The sequence below is a fragment of the Pelodiscus sinensis genome, chromosome 1 (genome assembly GCF_049634645.1).
Source record: "Pelodiscus sinensis isolate JC-2024 chromosome 1, ASM4963464v1, whole genome shotgun sequence".
Taxonomy (NCBI): Eukaryota; Metazoa; Chordata; order Testudines; family Trionychidae; genus Pelodiscus; species Pelodiscus sinensis.
In genome coordinates, this window is record NC_134711.1 from 225,345,758 (window position 1) to 225,373,019 (window position 27,262).

The 27,262-nt window shown below is 44.5% G+C and overlaps 1 protein-coding gene across 1 annotated transcript; it reads right to left on the bottom strand.

Annotated features, from left to right (window-relative positions):
- Positions 1-626: 626 nt before the first annotated feature.
- On the bottom strand, positions 627-27,197 carry CHST7 (carbohydrate sulfotransferase 7). Its single transcript, XM_075916209.1, has 2 exons — positions 25,651-27,197; positions 627-2,521 (listed from the first exon to the last, which is right to left on the bottom strand). Exon 1 carries the CDS (start codon positions 27,081-27,083, stop codon positions 25,677-25,679), a length of 1,407 nt encoding a protein of 468 aa, XP_075772324.1. The 5' UTR covers positions 27,084-27,197; the 3' UTR covers positions 627-2,521; positions 25,651-25,676.
- Positions 27,198-27,262: the final 65 nt, after the last annotated feature.

The window sequence follows — 27,262 nt, forward strand, 5'->3', positions numbered from 1 at the left end:
CAAAGACAGCAATTGAAGTCTTATCATGGGAAATGCTGAGTAATAGTAATAGGAGGTGGTGGTGGTGGTGGTGGCGGTGGCAGCCCTTCACAAAGCCCTGTGCCGAAAGGTTACGCATACATGTAATCCCACTGTTATGAATTGGACTCTTTAAGTGGGAGTGGTTGAAGGATTTGGGCCGTCCACATAAAGTCAGTTTAACAAAAACAACAGCCTGTAGTCTTTCTTCAGACACCACTGATCATAGAATGGGTTACAGTATTTAATATTCCGTGTCTTGGTTATAGGAGGTGATTCTGAACAGTAAACGGAACATGTGACAATCATGCTAATGCCTTTTGGAGAAGGCTTCAGTGTTGCCTTTTTGAATTTCTGTTTTGAAGCTGGAACTCTCCACTCATAGCTTCCTCCGATTCCATTTTGGGAGAGTCCCTGCTTCTGCAGAGGAGTAAAACTGTAATTTAAGGGCTTAAGAAAATTAAAGCATGAGAAAATTAAGCAAGAAAGATGGGGGGTGGGGGGAAAGGCCTGCTATAGTGAAATAAGTACTCAATTATACAGCTAGCAGCCATTTACTCTCTCAAAATATTCAGATTGCAGGCCAGAGAGACTGAATGGGATGTGAGTACTGGAAGAAATACCCTTCATGTATGTGTTCCAAAAAACAAAAACAAAAAAAAAATCACAGAAGAGGGGGAATCCATGGAAGCAAATGTCAAATTTTAGTTACAAAAGATTCAGTTCAAATTACAGGGAAGTGAAGCAGACCAGAACAGCTCAGTAGCAAGAACACAATTCTCATATATCCAGCATGCATTGTACAGTTTGCAGGCATTTAGAAAGGGGATTTGTTCCTGTACTGGAAAATGCTGCTTTAGTAAGACAGGTTTGCAGTATGATAGAGCTTAATATTCTTCAACTGCATTGTAAGTTTTAAGCTTGAGGAAGAAAGTTTAAGATTCCATCTGATTAAAAATCCAGTAAGCGTTTATGCCATTTTGTAAAATAAAATATAGAGAAAATTAGCCTACATGCCAAAAGAGGGAAAATTTGAAGTAACTGGTAAATTACAAAGCCAGAGAACTGGCTTAGACATACCATTTTAATATAGAAATACTGCTGGAAACAGTTATGCTATACTTAATGCTGAAGTCCTAACTACAGCAGAATTCATTGAACTTCAGTACACTTTTTGCCAGGGGAAGAACTGCATGATCCAAAATACATTAAGGGGGAGAACATGAGAAATTTACTTTGAGTAGTGACTCTTCCCCTTCCACCACTTGTAAGAAATAAAATTAAAAAAATTCAGCTTCCAAGGTGGCTCAGTTGAGCTAAGGCATTTGCAGGCATGGAAATGTCACAAAAAATCCACAGCCCCAACAGGCACTGCTATGCTGGTAAACATTTTTAATACATACCTGGCCTGCTTGTCCAAACTGAGAGAAATGCAAATGTCTTTCAGATTTGCATAGCATAACAAAGCTGCAACGAAGGGATTTCCAGCATAGGGGAACAGCTAATTCGTCAGCTTTCCATGGGAATTCTATTCGACTAGTTCTAGCTTTTTGTAAAACAAGCTCTTTTTCTGAGACTTAAATGTGGAGCCAAATTAAACCCCATATTGCAGAAAATTAAATAAATCCACATAACCTTAGCATTCGTAAAAGGTTTATACAGTACATTAACAATGAACACTGAAGTCCCAGCTCTCAGCACCAAGGAGTCATTTATGATATGAGTTACCAGCAAACGTGAAATGGATTTTAATTTGGCATTTTGGTAAGAGCTGAACACAAGAGTCCAGAACTTCAGCTATGCCAACAAATTAGCAGTCCTGATTATTTTTCCCTCCCAAACAAAGGTTTCTGTGCATTTTCTTGGAAGAGTATGGTGCACTGTTACTACTGTGCTTTCTGTGGTTTTCAATAGAAATGGAAGTAGTCCTTCCACCTCCCCCCCCCAAGAAAGTTTGTACAATCAAATTCACAACTTATTATATAATTTACTGTATTCAGAAGTCTAAAAACAGCCCTGATATTAGAATAAAACCGTTATCCAGTTTCAGGGTGGGGAAGCAGAGATCTTAAAACACCCACATAGATCTGTAAAAGTTGTGCTAGAAATCTTAAGTATACAATACTACTGGTCCAAATGCTGAGTTTTTACAATACTAAATGATTTGTCCAAGTATTGTGAATAACATTAAAAATGTAATTCCCCTTGTTGCCAGAAAAAACACCTACAAGTGACCTTAGAAAGGCCGCTTTAAACTAGAAAATAAACCACACCATACTGGAGGTTCATAGTTGTCCATATTGCACTGACATCTCTTTACTGGAAATGAAGTCACTGTGTCCACCTGTTTTTAGCTCATTTAAATTTGTTCTGCTATGCAGAACTGTACAGTTGTCAAACTGAAGTTCTGAAAGAACGTGGAATGTATTCTCTTCAAGGATGAATTCTTCTTCGCAGTCCTTGGCTGTAGAGTATCCCATTCTTCCAATGACTGCAATTCAAGCTATGAGAGTGGGAATAAAAGTAACACTGCATTAGAACATTTTTTTCTGCAATTAGCAGCTTTTGTATTCTAAAATTAGAAGACATATTAAGAGAATTTGTGAACTTTTTTAAAGTATAGGAATTTTAAGCTGTAGCTCCCAATATTATAATTATAATATAATATTATAAGTAACGTTGTCAATAAACTATACAGCTTTTAAATGGGGTGGAGGAAGGAAAGAAATCAAATCACAATATATGAAACAATGTGAAAGATAATTTTATGCTCTGGGATCAAAAGCAGAAAAACTATTGTTACTGTGTGCATAGTTCTGCATTGAAGAATTTTATTCTATGAGATGGATTTAGCAATGTAATCAGTTTAAGTAATAACCCCAGGTTGTTTAATTAGCTTGTTCAAACATGCAAGACTACATCCTCTCATCACTTTTTCAAAGATTAACAACAATACAAGACTCCTCAGTAGAATAGTAAAATACTACCGTATTTTCCGGCGTATAAGGCTACTGAGCGTAGAAGACCAGAGGCACCGGGAGCAAAGCCGCAGGGTCCCGCGCCTCTGAGGCTTTGCCAGAGCAAAGCCTCAGAAGCGCGGCACCCCGCCGCTGCTTCGGCTTTGCTCCCAGTGCCTCTGGTCTGCTGGGGACCATCTCCAGCAGACCAGGGACATCAGGAGCAAAGCCTCTGAGGATGCCCCGGCAGCGGGACAGCCCCGGCGCGTCTGGGCTGCCCCGCTGCCGGAGCCCCTCCGCGGCTTTGCAAAGCCTCGGGGGAAGCCGGCGGCGGGGCATCCCAGGCGCACCTTTGCAAAGCTGCGGAGGGGCTCGGGCGGCGGGGCAGCCCAGGCGCGCCTGGGCTGCCCCGCCACCTGTATACCCGGCGTATAAGACAACCCCCGATTTTTGGGGGATGTTTTTAGCATCAAAAGTCATCTTATATGCCGGAAAATACGGTATTTTAACAAAACATGGACTAAGAAGAGTATAAATAATTACACCAAAATAAATGGACAAAATACATTATTGTATTTACCTGTACTTTAATAATTTGCATGTATTGATTGGCAAACAAGCCTTGCAATCATTTCCAAATGACACATACTTTATACACTGAATTATATAGAGAATTGAATTTTGTTCTGTGATAAGCAGCTGTGGCAGCGTTATGCAGCAGTGATGGAAAAACAATGGCATGTAAACAATCTATCCCAGGGGGTGGGCAATAATTTTTGATAGGGGATCACTCAAAGATTTTGGTAAGTGGTGAAGAACTGCACTCTCCTATGGAGGGGATGCAAGGTCTAGAACAGAGGTTGGGCAAAGAAGGGAGCTCAGGGTACCAGTCTGGAATGCAGGAAATGGTGTGGGGTCTGAGAGGGAGTTTGGGTGAAGGAGGGAGGTTGTGATCTGGGGCAGGGATGTGGGGTGCAGGACAGGGGGGGTGTAAGAGGAAGTACAGGCTCTGGGAGCGAGTTGTGACTTGGAGGAAGAGGGGAGAGAGGGTTGGATGGTGATCTGGAGCAGAAGGGGGTGGTGAGCTGGGAAGAGAGAGGGACTGGAGTGCCACAGGCAGGCTGTAGCTGAGAGGCACTTACCTAGGCAGCTACCAGCCTACAGCCCTGCAGAACCCTGAGGCAGGCTTCTTGCCTGCCACAGCCCCAGGCTGCTCAAAATTGTTGGCTGCTCCCTGTAGCTCTCTGCTTTGAGTGCCAAGGGTGTGTGGAGAAGTGGGAGGCTTTGGGTACTGCCCCTTCCCCTAGCAAAATCTCAACTCCCATTGGCCAGTTTCCATGAAGCTTCCCCCTCCTCCCAGCACTTGGAAAAGAGAGCCAGGGGGAGCAGTCAGCTGCTTAAAGCGGTTTGGGACTGCTGTGAAGCAACTGGGACTGCTTTGTGCCTGACGGTCCCAGTGGAGCAGTCCACAGGCTGGATCTTGCCCACCCCTGTTCTATATAACTAGCCAATTAGACCATCATAAGATGGGATTTTCAGCTCTCTCCTCCACATTGATCTTCTGTCCTGAGCCTCTGGCCTCTCATTCCATGTCTCTTTCTCTCTCCTCCTCCTCCTCCTCCTGCCTCCCCCCCCCCCTCCACTCTCCTCTGTCTCTGTCGGGGACGTACGCTCATCCAGGCCCCACCCCCCTTTGCCTCCCGCCGTGGCGCTTGGCTGACTTCTGCACCACTCAGCCGGGCCACCGAGTGGGAGCAAGCTGTGCAGACGGCCTCTCTTTCTCTCAGCTCTTCTGCCTCTTGCCTCTCTCTCCATCTCTCTCTTTCTTTCTCTTCTCCCCCTCCCACCTGTCACTCTGTGTTTTTCTTCTCCTCCTGCTGCGTCTCTCTCACTCTCTCTCTCGCAGTCATCCACTTCCTCTGTTCTCCTCTCTGTCTCCTCCACGTCCTTGTGTGTCTGCTCCGCTTTCCTCCTTTTGAATCTGGTGCCCTTTCCTGACGTCAGAGCCACATGCTCGTCCAGGCCCCACCCCCTGGCTGTTCCCTCTGGGTGGCGTTGTTGCCTCCCGCCATGGCGCTTGGCTGACTTCTGCGCCGCTCAGCCAGGCCGCCACACGGAAGCAAGCAGCGCAAGTGGCCGTTTGGGCCCCGCGCTCCCCATGTAGCACCCTTGTGGGTGTGCAGACCCCAAGCGGCCGCTTGCTCCTGTGCAGCGGCTCAGCTGAGCGGTGCAGAAGTCAGCCAAGCACCGCGGTGGGAGGCAACAGCGCCGCCCAGAGGGAACAGCCAGCATTTCAGCGTTACAGAGGCACAGATATTGGGCTACTATATTTATGATATGTAAACATTATAACCCCCATTTGAACACAAAACTTGTTTCTCCAGCAAATGACAAAGCAGGGTGTTCAGTAAATGCCCATGTCAATTTTGAACATAATCCATCAAAGTTGTAAAGTTGGTTGCTTTTTAGTAATATTTCCTGGACATGATTAGTTAGGCCTTTAAGTCATTAAGCTCCACTGAAAATAACTCCTACAAATCCTGCACTAATTTAATTAAATGTGCATATCCCATACTCATTAAGTTTTGCATTCCCTAAGAACTTTACCAAACACATGATCAAACAACAATGTGTCAAACTAGCAACATTTTTAGCCTGGCTATACTAGTATATCCCTCTGTATATGTAGTATGATTTGACAGGATTTACATTGCAAATGGCAGACATGCATACTTCAGTTGATGCCTTTGCATGTACTTTCTTGTTAAGACATAGGCAAACCCATACTAATTCTGACTAGCATAAAATCATTAGACAATTAAAATTTAAATGACTGCCTACCTAGAGCTTTCTCTTCCCTCCCCCCACCCCCCACTCCTCCAATCCTATTCAAAGAAAAAGGTACTTTAAAACTTAGTTGAATAAAGTATATGACAACAAGAACTGTTAGCACACAAGGCATTCTTCCAGTGGCTTAACATTACCCCCTTGTAATGTACAGGTTGGACCTCCCTGGTCTGGCAACCTCAGGCCTGACTAGTCCTGGATGAAGGATTTTTCCAGACAAGGGTAATCATATCAGGGCCCCTTGCGATGCCCCCTCCCCATTTCCTGGCTCTCTCACAGCCCAGCTGAGCCACACACCAGCTCCCAGCCCCTCCTTAGCCGAGCTGAGCCGCGTGCCAACTCCCTACCCCGTCTTTGCAGCCCAGCTCCTGGCTTCCCCCTCACAACCCAACGGAGCCACAGGCCAGCTCCCAGGCCCCTACTCCTTGCAGAGTCCCAGCACACTGGTCCGGGAACATCTGTGGTCATGCCACACCATGGATGTTGCTGAACATCTGGGCTTACCCAGATTTGTCAGTGTAACCTGCAGTAGTATCTTGGGACCATTAACTCAGGTATACAGTAATTCCTCATTTAACACTACAGATATGTTTCAGAAAATGATCGTGGTAAGTGAAAATGTGTTCTGCGGGGTCAGTTTTCCCATTGAAAATAATATAAAAGGTGGGGGTTGCGTTTCAAGCGGTGGTGTCTGTTGGGACCGGGATATAAGGTTGGCGGAGAAAGGCGACTAGGTTACAGCAGGGAGTGGAGGTGTTTGGCTCTGAGGAAGGGGAGGAAAGGGGAGGGGGATTGGGTTGGGAGTATGCCCCCATGACGGGTCTGTTGGGACCTGCATTGTGTCTGGGGAGGGGGGTTGCCGGGGAACTCTCTACCGCTTTGCAGGGAGGCGGGGGAAGTCCCGCGCAGCTGCCGGAAATGGGCCAGCTGGGGAAATCGTGTTATTCCGGGGATCGTCATGTAATTCAAAAAACATTCCTTTAAAAAAAAAAATTGTGCTATCGCAAAAACGTGTTAAGCGGGCATGTGTTAAATAAGGAATTACTGTACTATTCTGTACTACTATTCACTAAGTTTTACCAAACACTTTGCTCTGATTCTCACTACATATGAATATTAGCCCTTCAGTTGGGGTCCTTTTTAATAAATGTTCTTTACTTCCAATAGAAAACAATTCTTAAAACTAGGTAGCAGAGCTATTGTATGAATCATCCACCTCTTCTGCCATGAAACAGGATTTACTTTCCATGTTGCACTGCAGAACACTACAGGTTGAACCTCTATAGCCTGGCAACATCTGTGCATGATTTTAGTTAGCCAGATGTGCACTTGTCATGGGCGTGGCCAAGTTTCCTGGGGTCCCATAAAGTTTATTTACACCTACCAGTCCTGGCTCTGTGCTGATATTTATCACCCCTGAATGTCTTCTAAGAGCCCAGTAAGCAGTGGAAGTGCTGGTAATGCTGCTAGACAATATTGACCTTCCATTGTTCGGCAAATTCCCTGGTTCGGCACCAGTCAGGTCCCCAAGGTGCCTGACTAGAGAGGTTCAGCCTGTACTGTCATACATGACTTGGCTAATCTCTGATGTAAAGCTTTATAATAAAGTAGTTTTCCTCTGGAGGCTGATTTGCCTTTCCCACTCCTGTTCATGAGCACAGAAGAAAAGCCAGAGTCAAGCACAAAAGCTACTGCAGGAGCAGCAGCCCTCAGGACATCTAAGTACTAAATTAGTAACATGTCATTTTAGTCCAGTGCATACGAAAATGCTCAATGAGCCTTGTGGTGTGACAGGGCTTTATTTACTGTAACATTGTCGCTCTTCACGGTATCCTATCTTTGGCAGTTTTTATTAGTAAGCTTGCACAGTTAGTGTTAGCCAAGCTCATGAGCACCATTTGTAGCACTGACTAAAGTAATTCTTGCAGCTGTTCCAGATACAGTTGGAAACTTACAATGCAAACTGGCCTTTTCACATCTGAACTTTGTGTTTAGTTATATCTCATCCACTTTTACACTATTACAATGCATAAGGGGTGGAGCTGTATCCAGCATGGCTCAGGAAGGTGAGATCTTTATGGTCAGTGAAGTAAATAGCTGCTACTGACCTCCATGGTGCAGGATTAGGGCCTAGCTCACTGCATGCCCCTTTTAGCAAGATTCCTCCAAATTTTGCCCAAAGGAAAGCAATACCAACAACCTGGAAACAGGTGACAGGCCCCCAAGGGCTTTCTGTAAAAGGAGGGAAGACTGCAGTCACCATAATTGTTTAAACAGAGGTGTGATCCATTGAGACTACAAGTCTGAGCATGCTATGCTACAGCTTCCAAGTAAAAATATTTCTTCCTGTGACTTAGTCTCATAGCTGCCCCCCACAATGAAAAAGGAGGGCAGGTATGACTCATATAACTATCTATCCATGGAGTGCATTAGACCTGCTCACTGGCTAGGAATGGTGAAGCAAGGCCTATGGATGCTCAATGAAAGCAAATTATTTCTCGGACCACCAGTGGATTGCCAATCCCTAGTTTAGATAATCATTGTCCTAGCAGGTTATAGCTTTTAGAGGGGGAGAGGAGGACACAGAAGTAAAAGGTCTTGCAAGCTCTTATTCAGCTGGCAGTACTTAGTTTTACTAAGTGCAAAGCTGTAGGATCATGAAGATGATTAAGAACTTTCAGGGGTTCTACTCTAACAACACTGAAAAGCATTACTGAATCCATCATGTTGTAAGATTGTGTCATCTGTTGTTACTTATGCAAGTACCATCCACCTAGGTCTAGAGAGAGCTGCTTAGGAGGTACAAAAATTGATCAGACACTTAATATGCCAGAAGCTGAAAATAAGCCAGATAAATTGAGTCTCTCACCTGTTCTCAAATGCCTTTATTATTAAAGGAACACAGCATGCCTTTTCCAACAAAGATTTAAGAACTTTCTTCTCACAAATTCTCTGTGGATAACTGAAGACCAGTTTCAGAAGGATTACTTCCCTTCTTCAGTCACTAAATGTTCAGGAAATCCTAATATTCCTTTAAAGAAGTTTTCAGGGAAACTCTTAAGATTTTGTCAAAAAGGCTAGTTATTACTGCAGGGAAGGGCCGTATGTATTTTGGACTGAGAATACAACAGTATCAGTGAAGTTGTAGTTTGCTAATCTAGTTCTAGGTAACCTTTTCCACTATGTGCCTAGAGTACTCTCGATAATTTATTTTAATCCCTTGCTGAATTAGATGGTCTTTTCTAAGGGAAGGATGTTACAGCAATATGCTTGAAGTAACAAAATAACTAATGTGTTTTCAGGGTCAGTCTCCAAGAGAAACTTTCTACATGACCAAGTCTTTATTATGAAACTTCAGAATCTCATAATTTCCATGTAGTATGATGGTTTGAAAATGTGATTATTTTTTTTTAAACACAAGGCCTGTGTTCTGGTTCACTATTAACTTGAAGATTTAAATAAAACTGAATACAGACATTGATTCTACTGTTTTCATTTTAATACTGCAACAAGAGTAAGACTGTTGTGGAAAGAGAAATAGAACATTTAAAACTGCTCTTTGTTTCACAGACATGTCACACTAGAGGAAGGAAGGATTAAAGGAAGTGGATGCTGTGAACTCAGATATGCTAAACGAGAACACAAGTTGGAAAAAAGTTACAGTTCTTGGCTATACTGAGAGAGGAAGCAGCTTGCTATTCTGTCAACTGAATACTTTAAAACATTCTACACTTAAATATGACATCTAAAGCACTAAGCAAAATCCACTGCAACATTAAATAAGCACTGGCTAGTTCACAGAAACCCTGCTCTCCTAACTTTACCAGCTATAATGCCTCTTCTGTTCAAACTTCATACTGAATAAGTAAGCCCCTTCATTTTCAATTTAAACTAATTTTTATCAACAAAATTCCATTTTACAAAAAGTATTGTTAGTTTTCCCTCATTTTCATCCTATTTTTGTATCAAACATGTAAAAACTACTTTTATTAGGAAGATAGAATACATTGATTGCATGAGATGTAATATATTAATCTGTGTGCGTATGCAAAGCTGCTTGTTAAAATAAAGCTACATATTAGTCTAGAATTAGTGTTTCTCAAAATGTTCCCACAGAAAACTTTCAGAAACATGAGTCTAGAAGATACACAAACAGGCATGCACACAAACTCTGTAGTGTGTGCATATCTGAATGTACTGATGAATCTCATGCCTATCGTGTACGTTTCAAGTTGTTAGATAAGTTTAAAGATCGGACACAAATGATAAAAATATGTATCAAATAAAATTTCAGAACATGAAATAATCAAACATTCTGAACAAACAAAAAGTGGAGAAAAAGGATGGAGTTGAGTGTATTCCCTGAAAGTAGTGTGGCCCAATTACTAAATGTAAATATTTATAGGCTAATTGTTCAAGATTTCCTTATACAAATGAAAAGTTTTACTTTAGGGATTACAGTTTTTTTTCTTAAACTTAAGAGGTGGAATTGTGTTTTGAGTTCAGTAGCAAACTACATTGAGTTCCATTCATCAAAGCATTAATCTACTGAATACTTTTTTCCCCCATCCTGCAGTCCACCATAATACATCCTGCTATTTACCCAGAAAATTAAAAAATAAATAAAAACCAAAACCAAAGGGCCCTGGGAATGAAGGAGGCTGACTTGTAGTTACTACAATGGCTTTTGGCCACTATGGTCAGACATGCAACTTCATCCTCTGATAATTTTATAACTATCCTGTTCTGTTCATTCTCTTTGTGACATCTGGCACAAGCCACTGGTGGATGACAGGGTATATGGGTCTAGAACCAGATCAATACTGGGCTGACCCAGGATGGCCATTATGATGTTTTTATTCATGATGCACAACCCACAATCCATAAGTTGTGCATGTAACATCAGCTTTTCTATTTCCTGGCTTTTGTGTGCTTCACTTTGTAAACCTAACATTATCTTTCCATAGGGTTTAAGGAATACTTACACTATTATTTGCACGCATACCACAAGAATGCCATTTTCTTGAAACTGTTCTATGCCTGAATTGTCAGTGGCACTATACTCCCACAGCTTCATTCAGAGAAGTCAATGGTGGAAGCAAGTGCTCCTACAAAGGGTGTGCAGAAACTCTGGGGGTAGGCCGTAACCAGCCCTTAACTTATTTCACTGCACAGTCATTAGGAAATAGCCAACAATTATCTGACGTGAATTGCACACTTTTATCATAGTGCTGTAAGGGATGCAGTAAATGAAGTTACTTGCTGCTCCTGAGTTACTTATACCTGAGTGAATATACAAAATTTGCTACATTTTCCTTACTCCTGTATTCAGCCACACATGCACATGCAGTCTATATCACTCAGAATATTGGGGGGCAGTTAAAGGCATCACATATGCCAGCCCCTAATTCAGATAATTTTTTTTTACCCTAAAACTCATGTTACACCTTCACTGTGTGCTGGGGGTGTGATTCCCAGTGTGCTAAAAATAGAGCATTGCCTCAGAGTGCATGGCAGGAGGGGAGAGACACCCCAGTTACATATCCACAGTACACTAGGCACATAATTCTGGGAGGCTCACGTGGATACACTACTATCGGAGCCAGCATTTGTACAGCTCCTTAAATCTGGAATTACACCCCTAGTCCAAAGCATAGACATTCTGTAAAAAGCACCACTCTTCCCTCAATGCTACCTTTTCGACCAAATTTCCACTTTATACCTCCCACCCTGTTTTAGCACTAGGCTTTAAGTTTTAATTTTTTGCAATTTCTTTTTCCATGGAAAGAATGACATCACAGCTGAAAGATTTTTTGCTCCATCTTTAAAGAAAAATCATGTTTGGGGTCTGCACAAACACTAAAGGTGAATGTTTCAGGAATCTGAGTAGAGGAGTGCTTAAGCAACTTCAATTCGCAGTAACACTCATCTAAAATGCAGCTCGCATACAAGGAAAACCTGTATTGAAAACTTTTGCCATGATAGCTAAGTCAGCAATGTGATTTTCTCCACACACACCCCAAACACTCTCAAAAAAAAAATCTGACCGACGTAACTATGCTAGCAAAAGCCCAAGGCTACGTCTACTCTGGCATGATTTTCTGGAAATGCTTTTAACGGAAAAGTTTTCCATTAAAAGCATTTTCAGAAAAGCGCGTCTAGATTGGCAGGATGCTTTTCCGGGAAAGCACTTTTTCTGGAAAAGCGTCCGTGGCCAATCTAGATGCGCTTTTCTGCAAAAAAGCCCCGATCATCATTTTCGCGATCAGGGCGTTTTTGCGGAAAACACTACTGTGCTGTCTACACTGGCCCTTTTCCAGAACAGTTTTCCGGAAAAAGACTTTTGCCCGAACGGGAGCAGCATAGTTTTTCCGGAAAAGCACTGATGATTTTACATTAGATCGTCAGTGCTTTTCCGGAAATTCAAGCGGCCAGTGTAGACAGCTGGCAAGTTTTTCTGGAAAAGCGGCTGATTTTCCGGAATAACTTGCCAGTGTAGACACAGCCCTAGTGTAGATGCAATTATACCAGCAAAAAAGTCACTTACCTGGTACAGCCTATTTAATGTGGTGTGCAAGCATAACACATATTCCAAGAATTCTTTTGCCAATACACACTGTCTCCACTATGAGCATTTGCCAGCATAGCTGTACCAGCAAACACATTCTACTGTATACAAAGCCTAAATTAAAGCTTTTCTCCAGCAACATTTAGATTCTTAGAACTAGGGATGCAAAATCTCACCAGTAAGCCTCATTCTTAATTGGTGAGGCTTGCCAGTTCCAGTTAACTAGTAGGGGCTGAAGCAGCACCCACCTGCTCTGGACAGGGGCCTGCTCCAGCCTCGCGGAGCCCATGGAGCAGCCCCTACTATGCCACCCCCACACCTGACAAGTTACAAGCTGGTTCCCCTGTGGCCCTTCTGCTGGGGAAGTGGTGTCACTTATTTAAGCTTTATACTGCAGAGCCCGTAGCGGGTATAACCATGTAGCCACCATGATTTGTTGCGGTTACACGGTTACATTTCTAAACAAATTTTTACATCCCGATTCAGAACTACTAGCCTGACTCATGGTTCAGCACAATGGGTGTGAAGGTGCTGAGCAAAGTAAATAGATGGCAAAACATTTAGGCCAGGTCCACAGTAAAAGGAAAGGCTGAATCCAGATACACAACTCCAGTTACAGTAATTGCATAGCTGGAGTCAGCTACCTTGTTTCGAGTTTCCCCATTGTCCCCACATCAGGAGGCTGATGAGACCGTTTGGTCCTGTAGGCTTCTCTTGCTCCTTGCAGAAGCAGAAGTACCTGTTTAATGCCTCTTAACTAGACTCACTAAATCAAACTCCAGGGCTACGTCTACACTGGCCCCTTTTCTAAAAGCCGGAAAAAAGCGGCTGACATTTTTATTTAAATGCCGCGGGGGATATTTAAATCCCCCGCGGATTTCCCTATTACGACCTGTGAAATTAGCATGCCCCTTTCGGAAAAGGGGCCAGTGTAGACGAGCCCCAGAAGATCGATTGCGGCAGCATTAATCTTCTGTTTAGTGAAGACATGGCCTCAAAGTTACTCTAGGTGGAACGCACATCAGACCCAAGTCCACACCTTACACAACTGAACTTTCTGAGATACACACTGGAAATTTTGCTTGAGGAAATTCAAAGTTAAGATTAAACTTAAGAAATCCAAATGTTTTATATACATTTTCATACCTTGAAGGTACCCAGTCTTAACTCCACTGTGTGATGTGATATATGGAGGGATAGAGGTGGGGGGGGGGATGAATGGGCTACGTCTAGACTGGCAGGATTTTGTGAAAATACTTTTAACGGAAAAGGTTTTCCATTAAAAGTATTTCCTCAAAAGAGCATCTAGATTGGCACGGATGCTTTTGTGCAAAAAGTGTTTTTGCACAAAAGCATCCGTGCCCAGTATAGATGCGCTTTTGCGCAAGAAAGCTCCGATGGCCATTTTAGCCATCGGGCTTTCTTGTGCAAAAAATTAAGGTCCCTGTCTACACTGGCCCTCTTGCGCAAGTGGGCTTATCCCTGAGCGGGAGCATCAAAGTATTTGCACAAGAAGAACTGAATTCTTACATTAGAACGTCAGTGCTCTTGCGCAAATTCAAGTGGCCAGCCTAGACAGCTGGCAAGTTTTTGCGCAAAATCTTTCCTGTCTAGCTGCACCCATGTTGTTTAGACATCCCAGAATAAATTATTATATACTCAAGTATGGTTATTATATCGTGTTACTACAAGCAGAGTTAAGAGTGGCTGGGGAGAGGTGTCCTAGCATGTTTGGATTTCTTTTTAAGTTTAACCTAAATCAAAAAATTCCTTGGATGTTCATAATGCTTATGTTTTGGAATAATTACCACATCTCTATAATGTTTTACATTTAAACTGTAATGAACTCAATCTTAACTGTAGTCAACTGCAGCTTACCTGGAAATTAAGATAATAGCTCTTCCATGGAAGATACTAAGAACCCATGCATGTGCTCATTGAAAAGCTGTTTTAGGGCAAGATGGATCTCTGCTTTCTCCATTTCCAGAGTTCCCAGTAGCAGTAAAAGGCCCAGCATTTATATCAGTTAACCACACTCCCCTGAACATGATTCTAGTGGCTTCATAATAAAGTACTCAAAGATTCTTTAACTCCCACCAAAGGCAGTCTGTACCGTGCAGGCTTCGTCATTGTTTCCAACAGAAAAGATTATAAAATAGATTCCTTTTATTGCATGTTCAGCCTAGCTAGTCAGAACCATGGGACATTTGCCAGTACAATTGTGACATCCACATATCCATTCCTCAGCCAGTAAGTGGGTTGGGTTCTGTTTCCAACAACATCTGTCTCCAAAGCCTCACTCATTCAAGAATGTTCCCACAGCAGCCTCCAGGGTGTTTTACTCCTAAAACTAGAACTCATGGCAGGAATTTCTAAGAGTTAGATACAGCCATGATGGAACACATTGGAATAACTCCAGCCAAACAACTTCAGTTTCAAAGTAAGCCCACTCTGTTGACAGTTGTAAATTGGCTTATTGGTAATTACATATTAGTTTAGCCTTACGTCAAGAGTGCTATACATTATGGAAAATCAAAAGGAGCCCAGTGTCTGACAATACAAAAGTAGAGGCTTTTTTTGCTTTACAGCTACAGAAGCAGATCTAGGCCACAAGCAAAGGATTCAATCTACTGGTTCAGTAATATAGACTGAATGGCATCATGTTTAGACTAACCATAATTGCTTCAATTTTAAGCTCTTGGACGAGAATTTTAATTAATGAAAATATTACTTACTTTAATCAAAGGGTTTATTGGCAGGCTTAACTTCAAATTAATGAGTTTATGATCCAAAATAAAACCTATGACTGAAGATTCCCTGCCTATAATGAAGTACGATAAGCATTTTGCAAGTCTTTGGCCTGAAAGCAGTCCTAAGTTACATGTGCCCATTTTGTATAAATCTTCATTTCTGTTAAAGACCCAGTATAGAACCAGTGTGAGGCATAAGCAGATGAAGAAATTGCTTAGGGCCCAAAGCAGCTCACCAAGTCCCCTATTCACTTTTTATTGTGTTGTGAAGGAAAGTCTCCAAAACATTCCTGCTTAGATCCCTCGACTCGGCTAGTACTGTCTCTGCCTGTGTGAAAACAGCCACACCAGCTTTAAGCAAGCACCTCAGTCCTGTAGCAAACATGTATCTTCAGAGAGGAAACTGGATCAAATGAACCCTTAACATTCTTATCTAGTTATCTGAGAAACTGATGTTAAGACAGTTCTTATTTTAACATAATAGCTCTCCAAGGCTTAAGTTTCATGAAATACTGTGCTGTTGTAGTAAGTGACTGAACTCAAAGTGAATTAACTGAAATAGTCAATGAGACTTTGCTAAAATGAAGGCCTTCACTCAGAGGATATGCTAATAATAGATACTTTTCCATTTAAATCATAGTACAGTATTTCCACCAGAAGGACACATTTTATAGTTACTCCTAATCATACAGTTACTCCTAATGATGATTGATTATACTGTAACTAGGGATGTAACATTGTAACCATTTAAATGGTTAACCAACAAGTTCATGTAACAGTTACACGCCAGCTTCCAGTCCATTCCCCGGGAGCTGGCTGCCACCCCGTGCTGCTGGCTGTGTATCAGAGGCAGCAGTGCAGGACAGCTGGTAGTGCACACCAGCAGCCGGCTTAAAAGCTGGCTTCTGGCACGCACTGGCTCCTAGGTAGCTTGCTGCTGCCTAGCACGGCAGTCTAAAGCTTATACAGCAAAGCCCACGGCACAGTTGGCTCCCAAGAGTAGGGCCAGGAGCTGGCAGCCAGCTCCCAGCACACACTGGTGACCAGCCCCACTCCTGGGGAGCCCGCTGCACTGCAGGCTCTGTAATATAAGCTATACACTGCAGAACCTGCAGCGTGTAATCATTAAGATGTTTAACGGTTACACGGTTACCTAATTAACTGCTTTTTAACATCCCTGACTGTAAGTAATTCAAATCAGCTTCTGAAAATGAGAGTTCAAAAGTTATCCCTTTCAAAACAGAAGCTGCGTTAGTTGGAGAGAGTGAAGGAAGCATCCCAGTTGTTCTGCCAAGATAGCTAAAGAATGTATTTTTCAGAAATGCACATACAATTAAGGATGTGAATGGCTAAGTCAACTAGTCGCTTCCCCTCTCCTTTGCTGCCTCTGTCAGAAAGAGGAATTGGGGGAGGGGGACAATGGAAGGGGTGGTTCAAAGTGGCAGCGCCACGTGCAGCCTGAGGACCAGACGCTGGGCTCCACGTGGCGCTGCCACTTTGAAATGCTGCATGCAGCCCTGGGGCCAGCTGGGGAATCCCACCGGCATTTCATGTGGTGTTTCAAAGCGGCAGTGCCGCATGGAGCCCTGAGTCAGCTAGGGACTGCTAATGTACCAGTCCCAGTGCAAGTCTCCCTGCCTCGGCGCTATCTGTGGGGCTGGAGCACTAGCGCCAGCATGCTCTACTGCAGAGGTGGGGAAAGGAAGCCCAGACTTTGCAGGGGCTGGGGCTAGAGTACAAGGGAGCCCCAGTGCCCCAAGTGTATCTTTGTTTCTTGGGGGGCCAGGCCACTGAGGTTTGTTTATTTTTGTTGTTTCTCCAGGGCAAGGCCAGGGTGGGGGTTTTTGGTTGTTGATTTTTTTGCGGAGGGGATGGATCTCACTGGTGTGGGGCCCCTGAATGATCTTTCTTTGGGTCAGTGGCCCCCGACCAAAAAAAGGTTCCCTATGCCTGGTTTAAGTGACTTGCCAAGTACCACACACTAACATTGTGGCAAAGGCTGGAACAGAATTAAATTCTCCAGGACAGCAATCAGTGTCCTTAACCTTCTCTTTCTGCAATCCTCTACTTCATTTACTACACATATTTCAACTTTTTGCAACAAATGAAAGGATACTATAGACAATAGTCTCCTTCACAGCCTCACCATATACACAGCAGTTTTTCATCCTGTGAACTCAAGTCAGCTGACAGCTGTGGCCATCCTGCAGGTCTTTTATCCCCATGTAGACATATCCATATCCATTTTTCAGAATAGAATCATGCTGTATAAAATGTTCCTTTGACACTTGTATTAAACTTGGCAGAGCTCTACCATTTTAAAGAAGATGGGAACAACAAGGCTGTCAATGAGAGATTTGACTTGACAGAGATATTTTCAAGATCCTACTTATGCTAATCCTGTCTCTTTCAGTTTGAGATTCTCATGACCTGGGTCATTTAATGTGCAGTTTAAGTTGACAGCCCTTTTTAATCATCAAAAGTCTCCTGCTGTAATGTTTTTCATGAGCAGGAGATCCGTCAGTTCTGTTTTAGAGGGATACATCTGGCATTCTTGGCTCCAGCAATGGGCCAAAGACTGAATAACTTCTCAGTATAGTGTGTGTCTCTATCTTGGCATAGTATTTAGTGCCAAGAAACTCTAGCTGTCAGTACTGGCAAGTTAAGCTGTGACAGTGACCTACATTACCCTTTAGTGGTGCTGACCTTGAACCGTCAAGTTCAGTTTGCACTGCTCGACTGAAATGGTGATGTTTTAGATGGGGTTAACAGAATATCTTATGATTAAGACTGCCAAACATTTCCCCTTACATGACCCTGATTTCAGCTTCTTATGGCATTGTCAAACTTCAGCCACTTGGACTGAAATGTTCCAGTCTAGGAGTGTAGGGGAGCTGAGATTGGCTGGGAAAAGAAACTGGGATAAGGAGACAAGAATGGGGTCAGAGGAGATGCTGAAATTAGAAAAGGTGCCTGGGAAATAGGGAACTCAGACCGGAAGCACAACAGATTTGAGACAAGGAGTTGGAGCACAGGTGAGAGAGAGACTGGGATGCAGACTGCAAGCCTGGAGGCAGAGCCTAGGACTGGCTGGACAAGTAAACTGGGCCAAGACAGAAGCCTGAGAAATAGAGGCTGTGACTGGGTAGGTAAGGAAAATGGAATGGAGCTGATGTGGGCAAGAGACAGAACCGGGTCAGGGATAGGTTGGAGGGGATGGGACACAAGGGGCCTGCCTTGAGGAAAATGAGCATATTTTTCTGCCTGCTAAAACATATGCTCCTCCAGAGCCTAGAATGGAACCAGCGATTCCTGAGTCTCGTAATTCCTCTTCTGTCAGCAAATATCTATGAAACCCACTTGGCAAACTAGGTCTTCTCCCTCTTCTAGTTCTAGTCCACATATGATAAACTATTACTGATATCAGTAACTCTGTTAGTTCATGTGGCAGGGTCTGTCTGTTTGAGATAAAGGTTCCATTCCTCTTGATGAATTACATGGGTGTCAATATGTCACATGATGGAATTTCTCTTTTTTTTCAGTTTGCTTTTTTTCAAAATCTAGTTTAATGTCACTAGTGAGAAGGCATGCAGCTTTTGCTGTTTAAAATGCTGTTGGGTACAAGTCTGAAGTGACTCCGGTCTAATACTATTTTTTGGGGGGAAGGGAGATGTGTGTATATATAATAGCACGAGATGCAAATTACATTAAAAGAAAATGATGCAAAGTCAAACGCTCAAAAGTCAGAAAATGCCAGAAGTATGAGATTCTGTGCAATCTTAACCCAGTCCCTTTCTGTGTATGTACTGTGATACAGCCTTTAATTACATGGCTGCAAGCTAGTTTTTACCCCCCACAGGATCCCTACATTATTCAATGCACTAACTGGATCTGCTCTGGAGGTGAATCAAGTGTGTGTGCAAGTCTGAGCTCTGGGACTCTCCACCACGTTAGGGACCCAGAGATTGGGTTCCAATTCAAGCCTGAATGTCTGTCTGGCAATTTTTCAACCCAGAACACTAGCCCCAGAAGCCCAAGTCAGCAGATCCAAACTAGCCATGGTTGTGGGGTTTTGTTTCGTTTTTTTACATATATATATATCTCCCTGATGGACATACCCTATTTCAAAATAGCACATACTACCAATTACTATCCCCATTCGCCATTAGTGACAAGCTTTTAATTCTTTTTATTCTTTTCTTGTTAGACTTACAGAGCCAATACATCTCAGTACATATTCTGCTTATTCTTGAACATAATGTTTCCCCTTCTGCAATAAGTTCCACTACAGTGGGATAAACTGTTTAAGGCAACAGGTTTGCATAAGTGTCTGAGGGCGTAATTTGGCCTGCTGAAACTTTTAATATTGATATCTGAGAAAAGGAAAGAACTTAGTTTGACTCTGTTTCTCCAGGGTTGAAAGGGGGGAAAAAAAACCTTGAACTGTTCAGTGAACACATGTACATAAGAACGGCCATACTGGGTCAGACCAAAGGTCCATCTAGCCCAGTAATCCTGTCTGCTGACACTGGCCAATACCAGATGCCCCAGAGGGAGGGAACACAACAGTAATCCTCATGTGATCCTTTTCCTGCCATCTATTTCCAGACAAACAGAAGTTAGGGACACCATTCCTACCCCTCCTGGCTAATAGATTCATGGCTATCTGGCTCTTTTTTGAACACTGTTCAAGTCCTAGTCTTCACAACGTTCTCTGGCAAGGAGTTCCACAAGTTGATTGTGCACTGAATGAAGAAAAACTTCCTTTCGTTTGTTTTAAACCTGCTGCCTATTAATTTCATTTGGTGACTCCCTAGTTCTTATATTGTGGGAATAAGTAAATAACTTTTTCTTATTCCATTTTTCCACACCAGTCATGATTTTATAGACCTCTATCATACCCCTTTAGTCTCCTCTTTTCTAAGCCAAGAAGTTCAAGTGTTTTTAATCTCTCTTCATATGGGACCCGTTCCAAATCCCTAATAATTTTGTTGCCCTTTTCTGAACCTTTTCTAATGCCAATATATCTTTTTTCATGTAATACGAAAATCATTAAGAAGTGACTAAGTCCACTGTAGTTTGACCCTTTTCAGAGGAGATCATAAATTTGTACATCTCTGCATTTATCAGGGAAAAATAAAAATACTCCTAAACTATTAAGACTGTTACCTCTGTACCTGAAATAAACCAGTATATTGCATGAATTTCTACCACCTGAATATTGATTAATGAAGTGCCATGTTAATACCAAGTAAAATGAGGGGTAAATACTGCTATCATTGGACTTGGATCATTTACTCAAATGTGTGTCTGCACAGCAAATCATACAGTGCCCTATATTGTCAGCTGAAACGTACAGATTTATTGACTGTGTTAATGCATATGAATCAGAGTCTAGATTTGAAGACTCAGATTTAAAGTCAATGAGTATCTCAAATCCCATTTCATTGGTTAACTGGTTCAATGTGATTTTTAACCAGCTAACGGCTTAAAGGGTGGGACAGCTGAAGAGGGAGAGCCGTGGCTGGGCAGGCTGGAGCAGCCCCTACCTGTGGCGTGCCAGGGACTGCCACAGATAGGGGCTACTCCCGTGGCCACGCCAGTTAACCTTTCACACCCCTAAGTATAAGGTAATATTTTAGCAACAGCTTTACTGCTAGAGATTAGGGATGTAAAATCACAGTTAATCAGTAACCACTTAAGCAGGATTCTGTGGCTTCCATAGTTTTCCACCATCTCACTTTCAGCAAGATCTGCGTCTGTTTAACTCAAAATGCTCTCAAGTACTACAACTCCACATTAGTAGTCCTGATTTAAAATTTATTTTTAATCCTCTGAATCAGAGTTGATAAATATCAGTATATTTATCAACTATATTTTTGTGCTCCACATTTACTAAGTAGCTTTCCAGTCTGAGCAGGGGATGTTGCAAACAGACAAAGATTCTTAGGAGAACAATACACCCAGGCTATGTCTACACTATAGGGTTTTTGCACAAAAACAGCTGTTTTTGCGTAAAAACCCACGGAGCATCCACACCTCAAGCGCATTTTTGTGCAAGAAAATGTACTGTAAAATGGCTTTTACTGTAACAGAGGGCTTTTTGCCGTGTAGGTATTCTTCTTTCTATGAGGAATAACTCCTTTTTGCGCAAGAGTATCAGAAAAAGCACAGGTGCTCTGATGGCCATTCTGGTGAATGGCCATCTGAACTTTCTTGCACAAGAGTGTCCATGCAGCATGGACACTCTCTTGTGCAAAAGCACATCGCTTTTGCGATGTGCTTTTGAGGTGTGGACATGCTTTTGCGCAAGAAGTTTTTGCGGAAGATCTCTTCCACAAAAAGCTTCTTGCGCAAAAACCTTGCAATGTAGACAAAGCTCCGGGGGGGGGGGGGGGGGGAGAGGAGGAAATCACATTATTTGCTGTCCATCTTAAATGCATTGATGATGAAATTTTAAAAGATAATAAATGATTTAGGAATCAGATTTTTTAAACTATTTAGGTATCACTCCCCTGAGCATTGCAGTGCCTAACTTATGAGTCTGTATCACTGGAAATGAATGATAGTAGGCTCCTAAACACCTAGGCTGTGTCTACATTGGCAAGATTTTGCGCAAAAGTGGGTGATATTCTACTGTATGAAATCTGCTGACATTCTACTGTATGAAATCAGTGCTTCTTGCGCAAATACTCTGACGCTCCCGCTCAGGGATAAGTCTTCTTGCACAAGAGGCCAGTGTAGACAGGTAACATCAATTTCTTGAGCAAGAAAGCCCGATGGCATACAATTTCTTGCGCAAGAGAGCATCTACACTGGCACAGATGCTTTTGCGCAAAAGCAAATCTTTTGCACAAAGGCACATGCCAGTATAGACGCTCTCTTACTCAAATACTGTAATGCAAAAACTCTTGCGTTAAATGTATTTGCGCAAAATCATGCCAGTGTAGACACAGCCCTACATTATTTTTTAAAAGGAGAATTCAGCTCCTAACACAGTTAGGTGTTGCAACACTGAGTGGAGCAATGCCCAAACAGTTTTAAAAATGTGAACCTGGGAGGTGCACAAGTCTTAACAATACTCTAAATAACAAGTCACTAAAATTACAGTGTAATTCAAATGCTCCTTCAGTAACAGCAGCCATCAAAACATTCCTTTTGAACTACCTTGATTTTTAGCATTTTACATGTATAGTTTTGTGCTTGATTATCAGCACAGGATTATCCCTGATTTGAAGTTCATGGTTTCATTTTATATCTGAGGGTTCCATATGAATGTGACTTTACCCTTGAATGCCCTTGAAACTTGGTCTTAATACAACTAAATTGTCTTTCCTCTCCCCCCCTCCCAAAAAAGAAAATATACTCTAATATGAGAGTTCCAGGAAGTCCAACTGAAAACAGTTTCTGGAAACTCAAACTAAACCCAAACTTTAGATAAGTAGAGCTTGCCAAGTTTGGGGGTTTTTTAAACCTTGTTTGGAAATATATGTAATTGTTTCTGTTTGCCAATTTACCAGCTGAGAGGATGTTATTGTTGGGATAGGATGTGACTGACAGAATCCTATACACTGCAGCACCCTGTGTCAGGCAGGAAGTTAGGAAAGTAAAATGTTTTCTTAGTGCAGAGAACCAAAGTTGAAATATGAAGCATTCATTTTTCATTTCTCAGCAGTTTTTACCAGCTGTCCAAATGAATGTGTTAGGCACACTAAATAAGACTTAAACCAATTTTTAAAATATTCCTACATTAAGAGTATTGTAAAGAGACTAAGAGTAGTGAATAAACAAACATTTTCAAACCCCTTGCTGTAGCCAAGTGCTTACTCCATTCTTGTGATCACCATCTACAGTATTAGAGTCAAATAGAGAGAAGTGGAAACAGTTCCCCTTCCCTTGACCTCATGTGTCTCCCACACACTGTGGATTACAGTACAGCACTGCTAATACATAGAGAAAGATTATCTCCAACCCAGTCACTAGGTTATTGGGTTAGTGGGAAGCCTCTCTAAGGAGAAGATGCCTTTCTTCACTATAAACTTGAACCCCAAGCAGTGAAAAGGTCTGTTAGAATATAAATTCAAGCCTTAACATATTCTTTGTATTTCTCTTAATTTGAGCAATGAAAAGAATCAAGGGAATTACATTTTGGTATACTTCAGTTTCATACTATCTGGAATGTTTAATAACTGTTTCCCTGGGAACTTTTAGAAATTCTAGAAGCATTGGTTATTTTTAGATTTTAATAAGGTGTTAACAAGATGTTTATGTATGGCTGAATTAGGGTTGATATCAATGCACAATGCTGTCTAATGCCAAAGAACCATGAAGTTACTTATCAATTTTCACTACCCTAGACAAATGAAAAACAAGAGGGCTGTGTCTACACTGGCATGAATTTCCGGAACTGCTTAAAACGGAATACTATTTTTCCAGAAAAGGAGCGTCTACATTGGCAGGCTGATTTTCCGGAAAAGCCCTTTTTCCGGAAAAGCATCTGTGGCCAATGTAGACGCGCTTTTCCGGAAAAGAGCCCCAATCGTCATTTTCGCGATCAGTGCTTTTTTCCGGAAAAGACTACTGGGCTGTCTACACTGGCCCTTTTCCGGAACAGTGTTCTGGAATAAGGACTTATGCCCGAGCGGGAGCAGCGTAGCTTTTCCGGAATAGTGGCTGATTTTGTACAGTAGAGCGTCGTTGCTCTTCTGGAAATTCAAGGGCCAGTGTAGACAGCTCGCAGCTTATTCCGGAAAAGCGGCTGATTTTCCAGAATAAGTGGCCCAGTGTAGACACAGCCAATGAGATTAATTGGGATACATTTTAAGACCTTTTCAATTTTAATTTAAGGTACTACTTATACCAGAAGCAAGGACAGTATTGGTTTGCTTTGATTGGGATTTCTAAATTGACAGTGTGCCTATAATATCAGACCTCAATCACAAACCCATCAAGGGAAAGTCTCAAGGGGAAGGCGTGAAAACATCAATTCCTGGAGCATTTAAAACCAGGTTTGCTACAGCCCAGGGGAACAGCGATCTAACTAGATCTGCTCCCATCAGATGAAGGCAAAAATGAACCATGTCATGTCTTCCTGTATCCCAACTTCTTTGCTTGTAGTCTAGGGATGTCCCATTCTTGGCCTAACTGCTCTTTTTTTCCCCTGACCGATATAATGTTGCAGAATGACCTTTCACTTAAAAAAAAAGTTTGTAACTGTTTCAAAAATAACCTTGCAATAATGGTCAGAAATATTGCTCCTGGCCTTAAACAACAGCACAGTAAGAAGAGTAACTGACCCTATTAATTTCAACATCGAAAGATCTATGAAGCTTAACAATGGCAAACATAAAGCCAGATGTTCAGGCCTCATTTGAGTGCCCAATTAGGTGTGTGAAAGTCCCACTGTCAACAGTGCTGTGGGGAGTCCAGTGTGGATGGAGAGTAACTTTGCAGCTCTGGCTTGTTAATTAATTAAAATCTAACTCAGTTCTCAAAACAGTGAGGAGGGACATCCTCCTCCCGCCCAATGCACTCAGGAGGAAATCCTGGTCCCACTGAAGTCGATGTCTAGTCTTTGAGGTGAAGGTGTAATTTCCATTTCCGGGAGCTAAACCCACACAAGTTCTGACTGCACTAGGGCACTAAAAATGTTAAGTGCAATTAGGATGGGCACTAGCAGTGGCAGAAGCCATCTGCTTTAATAGGGGCAGATGGGATCTATCCCACCACTTGCATGGCCATAGCTACACTTTCAGGTATGTTTGCACAGCAAAGAAAAACCAGTAGCTAGGCCACTCCAGCTAACTGGGTCCTATGAGGCTGCATCATTCCTATGTAGACTTTCCCTCTCAAGCACTGGAACCCTCCCACCATACCAGGCCCTAGATCCTGAGCTTCTACCAAGCTCAGACATACATCCAGCAATAAAAGAGACTCCACCCAGCCCGGGTCAGCAGGCAAAGGGCCAGTGTCTAAGTTGCTATATATAGACATCATCAGTTTCAGGACAGTCATCAGTTTCAGGACAAGCGGCGAGGAGTCCTGTGGCACCTTATAGACTAACTGAAGTGTTGGAGCATAAGCTTTCGTGGGCAAAGACCCACTTTGTCAGATGCATGGGACGCATGACATGCATCTGACGAAGTGGGTCTTTGCCCACAAAAGCTTATGCTCCAACACTTCAGTTAGTCTATAAGGTGCCACAGGACTCCTCGTCGCTTTTGCAGATTCAGACTAACACGGCTACCCCTCTGATACTTGACACAGTTTCAGGACATTAGTCCAGAGCTAGCAAGCTGTCATTTGGCCTCCAGCCAGAAATGATACCTCCTGCTCAAAGTGTAGAGGTGCCCAATGGCAAAACTCCCACCCACTTCAACAGGATCAGGCTTTCGCCCCACCCCTCCCTGTCCCTGAAAGAGATTCCACCTGTCTCCCTCGCCCCGGGAAAGGCAGCTGCACCATTACCCGGGCCCTGCAGGTAGATGGAGGAGGCGGGTAAGCTGGTTACCTGCATGTCCCCTTCAGGCGGCGCCGCTACCTGCTGCCCCCCTCCCGGGCTCCGCCACCGGGCTCGGCGCTGGGCGGGTAGGACAGGAGACTCATGGCTTCGCCGCAGGCCGCCTCCACCTGGCGCACCTGCTCCCGGCTGAGCCGCTCCCGCCAGGCGTGGACAGCCTCCCGCGCGTCCCGGGCGGAGATGAGGAAGGGCCGGTCGGAAGAGTAGGCGGCGCCGCGGGTCATGTTGAGCACGAAGCTCTCCATGGCGGGCGGCACGGCCAGGCCGGCGAAGCGCAGCAGGCGGCGCAGCTGGGCGCGGGGCTCCAGCACCAAGTCCTCGTAGCGCAGCTGGGTGTAGCGGCGGCGCAGCCAGGCCGGGGCGCGGCGGGAGAAGAGCAGGTCGCGGAGCCAGGCCTGGCAGATCACCTCCAGCGCGCCGCTCAGGAAGAACTCGGCCCGGTGCTGCTGCTGCTGCTGCGGCGCCCGGAGCCCGCCGCCGCCTCCCCCTAGCACGGCCGGGGGCAGGGGCTGCCGGCGGGGGAGTCCCCGGGGCTCGGCGCGGTGCCGGCTCCGCAGCACCTGGATGCTCTCCCGCAGCAGCGCCTGCTTGGCCTTGAGGCGGGAGTTGTGCACGGCGCGGGGGTCGCGGAAGAGCTGGATGACCCGCAGGTTGAGGCCGGGCTCTCGCAGCAGCGGCAGCAGCGCGCCCAGCTCCAGCAGCCGCACGTCCTTGATCACCACCACCGGGTACTTGCGGCACTCGGCCTCCAGCTCCCGCAGCGCCCGCGGCGGGCAGCTCCGCTCGCAGGCGGCGCCGTCGATGAGGCCGATGTCGCGGCGGGGCCGGGGCGCGTCCGGGCAGAGCGGGGCCGAGCAGATCACCTTGTTGGTCCGCCAGCCGAAGAGGGCGGCCGTGCTGAGGTTGTGGCCGCCGCCTGGCGGGTCCCGCGGGGCGGCGTAGAGGCGCAGCACGGAGAAGTCGCAGCGGAAGAGCGAGCGGAGCATGTCGCGCAGGGCGCCCTGCAGGCTGAGCGCGTCCGCCGGGTACAGCGTCTGCCACAGGTGCCACATGGGCTCGTACAGGTAGAAGACGTCCGGGTGCTGGTTGAACAGCTCCCCCAGGAAGGAGGAGCCCGTGCGCCAGGTGGCGTGCAAGTAGATGTGCCGCTTCCCCCCGCCGGCCCCGGCCCCGGCCTCGGCCTCGCCCTGCGGGGTTGGCGGCTGCTGCTGCTGCTGCTGCTGCTCTTTCTCCTCCTCCCAGTCCCACTCGCCCAGCGCCTCCTGCAGGCTGGGGCAGCGCGGCTGCAGCGGCGCCTCCTCCGTCCCGCGCCCGCTCCTGGCCCCGTAGTCCTGCACGTAGGGCACCAGGAGCAGCAGCAGCAGCGTGTAGAGCACCAGCAACAGGGCCAGGCGGCGGTGCTGCCAGCGCCACCGGCCCTTCATCGCTCTGCGGCCAGGGCAGCGGCGTCTGCAGCCAGTCGCCCGCCGCCGCCCGCCCTGCGATCGGGCTCTGGCTGAGCCGCCGCCGCCGGGTGGGTAGAAAGCGCACAAACTTGGCGGAGGCGGCGGCTGGAGGGTGTTGGTTTCGCGGGTCCCTCCCCTTCTGGAAACACGCCCACATG